Source organism: Kryptolebias marmoratus, linkage group LG12, assembly GCF_001649575.2.
Source record: "Kryptolebias marmoratus isolate JLee-2015 linkage group LG12, ASM164957v2, whole genome shotgun sequence".
NCBI classification, from domain to species: domain Eukaryota; kingdom Metazoa; phylum Chordata; class Actinopteri; order Cyprinodontiformes; family Rivulidae; genus Kryptolebias; species Kryptolebias marmoratus.
The window spans coordinates 9710552-9718171 of NC_051441.1; the positions used below are offsets into that span (position 1 = coordinate 9710552).

A 7620-nucleotide genomic window follows, 5' to 3' on the forward strand; every position below is an offset into this window, starting at 1 on the left:
CTATAAACTATGTTTGTGGGGGGAAAATCATAAATATTAGTAATAAAACATCTTTAAACCAGTAAAAAAATAAAAAAGAAAGTATTGTAAGGCTCGAGTTGATTTCATATCCAAATACAATAGGAGAATTGTAAAGGCTACACTAAATTGATCTGGTTTCATCCTTTTTTAACAACCTTGTTGAATCTTATTAGTTTATAATATTCTTCTAAACGTGAAATAAAATTACGAATGAAGGTGAAACCAAAGCCCAAGAGGGAAAAACCACTTGGCTGAGCTGGGTTTTCTCTGGTGTTGACTTACGTCTCCGCCCACGGAACGTCCCCCAGTCCTTCCTTTCATAAATTGCAGCTTCGCCTCCTGAGTTTGCAGACTCTTCGGTTACTCAATCCCGGTCCTCTTCAAAACACACTGATTTATTTTTATTATTATTATTATTATTATTATTATTTTAAATTAAGCATTAGTAAAGACAAATTTCAATTTGTTTTAGTGTTTCTGAAATTGTAAAAAAAGCTTAAGGAGCGCTGAAGATTTGCAGTTTTTTTTTTCTTCGTTTTTTAACTTTCAAGGATTTCAGTTTGCCAGTCAAGCTGTGCGCCCTTACAGGCTGTCCTTCTGCAGTCTTTGGGCACAACTCTCGGATTTGGAAAAAGGACTTTCTCCGTTTTCTTTTTTCTTTTTTTTTCTCCTGTAAGAAGCTGTCCTTTAACTTTTCTCGTATGAATCTCCTCGACCCTTACCTGAAGATGACAGAAGAACAGGAGAAGTGTCACTCCGACGTCCCCAGCCCCAGCATGTCTGAGGACTCCGCGGGCTCGCCGTGCCCTTCCGGCTCCGGCTCGGACACCGAGAACACCCGCCCGTCCGACAACCACCTCCTCAGGGGCCCCGACTACAAGAAGGAGGGCGAGGAAGAGAAGTTCCCCGTGTGCATCAGGGACGCCGTGTCCCAGGTGCTGAAGGGCTACGACTGGACGCTGGTGCCCATGCCGGTGCGCGTCAACGGCTCGAGCAAGAGCAAACCTCACGTGAAAAGACCCATGAACGCCTTCATGGTGTGGGCCCAGGCGGCGAGGAGGAAACTGGCCGATCAGTACCCACATCTGCACAACGCAGAACTCAGCAAAACCCTGGGGAAACTCTGGAGGTGAGTTTTTACGCGGCGCTGTGCGCATTGCGCCACTTGTTCGAAACTCTGCGCCTCTTTGCTGCTTGGAGTTTTGCAGAGCGGTGATTTGACTGATGCATGACTGCGTTTTATTTCCTGTCAGATTTGTGTTGCAAAATCGTCTTTAATTTGATTTAAAATAGATTTAATTTGCTGCAGCCGCACCCATCCAGAATGACTTGCCCTTACAATATAGCGAACTTTTTAAACTCATATATTCAACCTTTCCATGTTCGTGTGGCGATTTTCAGACTGCTCAACGAGGTAGAGAAGCGGCCGTTCGTGGAGGAGGCTGAACGCCTGAGAGTGCAGCACAAGAAAGACCACCCCGACTACAAATATCAGCCCAGGCGGAGAAAATCGGTCAAGAACGGCCAGAGCGAACCGGAGGACGGCGAGCCGACCCACATCTCTCCAAACGCGATCTTCAAGGCTCTGCAGCAGGCCGACTCTCCTGCGTCCAGCATGGGCGAAGTGCACTCACCAGGAGAGCATTCAGGTGAGGTTAAACAGCAGCAAATTCCATCAAAGATTTCTTTCTTTCTTAATGTTTTATTATTTACATTTTGGCACACTTTGTAGGCTTTGGATTTTTCTGTTTTTATGGTCTTGGACAAACAGCTGTTAATAATTAAGGGTTAATGATTAATAGGTTTTACAAGCCAGCATGCAAATACACCTGTCAGGATGGAACCAGTAAACATCTCATATGCATTTCCATTTATTTTGGTTAAAACTAATTGTTTGGAGTTTGAGTGGTCTAACCTGGAGTCTTACTTTGCTTTCCTCCAACCAGGTCAGTCCCAGGGCCCACCAACACCCCCAACTACCCCTAAGACAGATCTCCCTTCCAGCAAAGTTGACCTGAAGCGCGAGGGGCGCCCCATTCAAGAGGGCACCAGCCGGCAGCTCAATATCGACTTTGGAGCTGTGGACATTGGTGAGCTGAGCACCGACGTCATCTCCAACATGGGAAGCTTCGATGTTGATGAGTTTGATCAGTACCTGCCGCCGCACAGCCACGCTGGGGGGGCAGCCCAGGCTGGCTACACTGGTAGCTACGGTATCAGCAGCTCCTCTGTCAGTCAGGCAGCCAACGTTGGAGCCCACGCCTGGCTGTCCAAACAGCAGCAGCAGCAGCATTCTCTGACCACCCTGGGTGGAGGAGGAGAGCAACAAGGTCAACAGAGAACCACCCAGATCAAGACGGAGCAGCTAAGCCCGAGCCACTACACTGAGCAGCAGGGCTCCCCACAGCACGTCACCTACGGCTCCTTCAACCTACAGCACTACAGCGCCTCCTCCTACCCCTCCATCACACGAGCACAGTATGACTATTCTGACCACCAAAGTGGTGCCAACTCTTACTACAGCCACGCAGCGGGCCAAGGTTCCGGCCTGTACTCCACCTTCAGCTACATGAGCCCCAGCCAGAGGCCAATGTACACCCCGATCGCCGACAGCACCGGGGTGCCCTCTGTGCCGCAGACCCACAGTCCGCAGCACTGGGACCAGCAGCCCATTTACACGCAGTTGTCGAGGCCCTGAGGAGGCAATCAGAGAACTGACTGACTGAATGAATGCTCACCCCACACCCGTTTCTGCCCCCTTGCCACACATCCGTCGTTGCCAACAGAAAAACATGACATGAACTTTTTTTATAGCTCTAAAAATTTATCTTTGAATTGGCTCACAACAGTGCCTTTTGTATTGGTTGGAATTGTGATTATATTTTTTTAGATATAATGTTTTAAAAAGTGAAATCCTCTGTGAGGACATGCTGGTTATGAATATAATAGTATGTACTGTGTATGTGTTCTGCTCTCATCATAGTCAGTGTCATCATTGTGACTGGAAGGTTTGTTTCATCTAAAGGAACAGGGTTAACCCCCTCAGTGGCCTTACTTCTCACTAATGTACCGTTTTATTTACAGGAAGTAAGAAACATGTGTTTATTGACACTGCAGTCTTATAATAGCCTTCGTTCTGCTTTGAATTTTTATACTGTACATATTTTAATTCCTATGAGATGCAGGAATTGAGCAATGCAGGTTTGAACTAGATTAGACTTTTTTTGGCCGTAAAATGATCGTGTCATCAGTGAATTAGTCCAACGTTCGACTCCTTGTTTGCTTTAGCTCAGTTTATTGTGTTGGAAAACGCCATAGCAGGTGCCATGTAACTCTTTTAGGGGCCTTACTGTGTTGCTAGATGTCAGAGCAATGCTTGCTTTTATCTGCCTCGATACCATTGGTGCCTCTGGAGCTGCAGTAGCAAGGCTTCGTCCTCTGGCTTTGCAGTGTGGAACCGACAGCTCAGGTCGGACTTCCTGCTCGATGAGATTCAGGAAGTGACCTTTGACCTGACCGTTGCCAGCACCCATCAGGTCTGAACACGGTGTGCTTCTATACATTCTTTCTGCCTCATCCTTCCTCCTAACGTTTTTTTTCTTAATTTATTCTTTAGCATTAATTTTATTTGAGGATAACTATTTGCAATTATTCTTTGAAAATTCAGCAGCAGCTAACAAAAGTGAAATAGGTTGCTGTCGTATGTGGTACAACGTTGTTTATTTATCATTTGTAAATGTTACCCTATGAAAGTTTCTTTTATCTCTGATCTTCTTATGTACAGAATCACACAATGGGTCTTTCGCTAAAAGAAAAACTGGACGTTTTCTCTTAATTTTGTTCTGTTTTTAAATAAATGACTAAATGAATTAAAAAGCAGATGTAAAAAATTGCTGGAATCAACATGATGCTTTTTTGTTATTTCAAAAAAAAAATCTTGCGTTCAATTTATATTCTGTATCCTTAGTTCTCATGTTGTCATCTTTTTAATGCAGTTTCCCTGTAGGTGAACATGGCATTGTCCTTAAAGCTTATGTTTTGTATTACTTTTTTGTTTGCAATAAAAGCAAAACTCAGAAATGTGTTGCTGTTTTCATTATTTACTGAGGCGAATTCTTTCCGGTAATTACACAAAATAGTCTCCACAGACAGAAAATATACAAAATAAAAACAAATTACAGAGTGAGTTTGAATCATTTATGCCAACTATTTCTGCATAATGAGCATATATTAAGATAATCATTCCAGTGCCATAAAGATTTTATTCTATTTTATTGTATTTCTACATCACTCAGAAGTTTTGTGAGATTTTGCTTCTGGCTTTTCAGACCATGAGGTCACAGGTCTGGTATCACCCCCACCTATTGACTTGATGTATGTCCGCACCCCTCCCTCTGCCTGTATACACAACGGCTTAAAGAAACAAACTAGACGCTGCGTGTTGTTTATTCATTACTGGCTAACTTATAGGGGGACAGAGCTGAACTTAATAAATCAGTGAGAATGTAAACACAATCAGGTACTACAGCTTTGTGTTGAAATTTGAGGTACGTTCACAGATGATGTCTCTTTCCTCACGTCAGCTGTTTTTTTCCTGCTGTAACTCATGTCACTGAGATGTCAAAACTAGATATTTTTTCTTCTGCATATAAAGTCAGGCTTATATATGTATACATGCATTAGTATTAAAAACAAAAGGTTCACTTTACATTTGAGTTTCCTTTGAATGCAATGTAATTTGAGCATTAAAATAATTAAAGAATGGCATTTTAAAATGTCATTCTACTTATGTTGTTAATACTTAGAGATGCCAATCTAGATTTCATGTTCTGAAGTTTGGTCAAATTTAAACTGTATGTGTGTGTATCTGTGAGGGATGTTGCATAATTTAAAAAAGTAAAGCAATGTCCCTCATTATTACTGAGCTTAATTTAAAGGGGTTCAACCTCTTCTTACTGTAGAATCTGTCAATCACACAACCGCTGACTGATGTTTCACAATCCACTAGACACACAATATGTTCAGAAACCACAGCTGCTGATGTATAAAAAAAATGTTTCTGCTTGTTTTCAGTGTCATCAGGCCTCACTCTGCTGTCTCTGGTTACAAAAGAGGACAACTTCCCTTCTGACAGTGAGGAGCAGACAGGGTGTGCAAAGCCCACCTCCCACAGAGAGCCCCAGGGCCCCATCCATCACTGAATCTCCCCTGGCTCAAACCTGGAGCCATGCAGCGGGGCCCCAAGGCCTAACAGGGCAAAAGGAAGACAGTTACTGATTGCTCGAGGCAGAGCAGAAAAGTGGAGCTGGGGAAAACCTTAATACTTTGCTTTTGCCCCACTTTTTTTAAGCCTCCAAAGCCAGGAATTTTACTCATGACTGACATGACTCTGAAGGATACAAAACAGGATTAATTTTTCAAAACTGAAACCATCTGAATGACAGCGCGTGGAGGAATTAGGGGGCACCTTTAACCCAAACAGTGACATTAGAGTTTGATGAGCTCTTAGTGTAATATATTGTTATGAGACTTACAATTATGCTGTCTGACTTGTCTCCACCGGCCATACATGGTAGCAGAACCCTGATTGGCTCCTGATGGAAGGCTGTTCAGCTGCAGCCCAATATTCAGGTCAAAAGGTAAAAAAACAAATTCAGTAAACAATCAGCCGTGTTTCACAGAGAACAACCAGAGAAATGTTTTATGAGGTTTCATTCTCAAGTTATTGGTTGGGTTCTTTGGTATGTGCTTTGGAAAATGTCAAATTTGCAATTATTATTAAAAAAGGCAATCATGAGTTTAAATAAAAACTCAATAGATAATAATTTTCTCAGTCTTTAAAAACCATCACATTCTATTCTTACAAAAAAAAAACTTTTAGGAACAAAAAACACGACAAAGTATATTTTAGACATTTTATTCCTGTTCATGTTTACTTCTTTGAAAAATATGTATCTAGCATAAACATTAAAATTTAATAAAGAGTAAAATTGAGCTAATAGCTGTGCTTTGTGTAGATTTATGTTAGCTTCTTGCCAAAATTTAGTTTTTTTTAAATATTTGCCAATTTTAAACAGAGCATTAATGTATGAAATGAACGCTTTCTTTATTAAACCATATACTCTGAAACAATAAAACTAAAAATTATGAAGTGCCAGTGTAGTCTTTCTTTGTGTTTCATCAGAATAATGTGTCATAAGGTGTTGCCAAAAAGAAGCACCACCAAGAAATGACATCAGATTTGAGATCATAGAGATTAATTGCTTTTCTGTGGACACAGACAGTCAAAATCTGCCCCAAAATCAAGACAGTCAATTTGTCCTAAACACCCACCCCCAAAAAAGTTCTAATGTCAATGATGATGTGGTAATAAAACGACAGAATCAATTACATTTTGAGTTGCAATAAAAGGCAATATATTTATTATATTGTTAAAGCAATTCTCAGCAAATTACAAGATATAGATTTATAAAAAATGTTGCACCCTTCCACCATCCAGTCAGAAAGTCTTGGCTGCAGCAGAGTGATGCAGCAGATCAGGGGGCTGCTCCCCACCACACAGCAGGAGTGCCCTGGTGAATGTTTCCAAGAAGCATCGGAAACAAGACCATTTTTTTCTTTCTTTTTCTTCTTCTTCTCCCTTTTTTTTAAGCAACTCCTTCCATGGGCAATTTTCCCAGGACGACCCCATTATTATTCCACAGAGACGTCTGCCCCCTCCAAACCCTATGGGTGGTCTTTTTGAAGGCAGAAAGAAGAGGAAAAGAAAAGAAAAAAGCTACTAAAAAAATCTAGTGATACAGCCATGGTGACTGGACAACATTGACATAAACGATGATGCAAAGAAGTAAACAAAATAAAAAGTCAGCACAGGAAAGAGCTCGCAAACATAATAACACGAATACAGTTATCTGAATATGGATACTGTGTGTGTATCTTTGCAAGCATGTGTGCTTTTTGTTTATTATTGCTACAGAGGAATAACAAAGGAAAATATGAACTTAATATATTTTAGACTTTATTTTTGTCTAGCTAATTGTGCGTTCTTGGGGATTGGAACCACTTGTAACCATTCTTTTGTAGTGATTGCCTAAAAGAACAGCATAAATTGACCCCGACACTCACTTGCTTTTAAACAGTCCGCTCCATAAACTTCTTTCTTAAACCAATAAGACACATTAAGAGGAAACTCCTGCTAAATCATTTGGAAGGACAACCTTTCTACAAGGCTGTCTCCATGGAAGCTACACCCACAGCTAAAGAACTACTGTGTGAGCACATTTTCTACATCCTGAGTTGTATTAATTATTGTTTAAACACATGAATAAAAGACAGGAATATATAGAGTTTACACTTGGTAAATCATATGTTCTTCCTGTCTTGTCACAGTTTGATTTTGCTTAGTGATGGAGCACATTTAGCAGGAGAAACTTTGCCCTTCAGTCATCCATCTTGCACTGACCCAAAAGAGGACATTGGCCTGTGCCAAGAGGCTGGGCTGGGCCAGCCTGCTGGAAACCTTGGTGAGTTCTGTGCCTTTGTCTGAGGATGTGGAAGAAACCTGGCAGTGGCCTAAGGTCAGCGTCGCAAAATTATATT

General features: G+C 41.4%; 1 protein-coding gene across 1 annotated transcript; it reads left to right on the forward strand.

Moving 5' to 3' along the window:
* Positions 1 to 360: 360 nt before the first annotated feature.
* Positions 361 to 4103, forward strand: sox9a (SRY-box transcription factor 9a). The gene is made up of 3 exons (XM_017425448.3): positions 361 to 1150; positions 1423 to 1670; positions 1968 to 4103. Exons 1-3 carry the CDS (start codon positions 723 to 725, stop codon positions 2717 to 2719), a joined length of 1428 nt encoding a protein of 475 aa, XP_017280937.1. The 5' UTR covers positions 361 to 722; the 3' UTR covers positions 2720 to 4103.
* The last annotated feature ends 3517 nt before the right edge of the window (positions 4104 to 7620 follow it).

Excerpts from the sequence above, each read along its gene's own strand:
- sox9a (XM_017425448.3), top strand. The coding sequence starts at position 723 with ATGAATCTCCTCGACCCTTACCTGAAGATGACAGAAGAACAGGAGAAG. Across the intron at positions 1,151-1,422 it reads ACCCTGGGGAAACTCTGGAG|ACTGCTCAACGAGGTAGAGA; the intron begins GTGAGTTTTTAC and ends GGCGATTTTCAG. Across the intron at positions 1,671-1,967 it reads CTCACCAGGAGAGCATTCAG|GTCAGTCCCAGGGCCCACCA; the intron begins GTGAGGTTAAAC and ends TCCTCCAACCAG.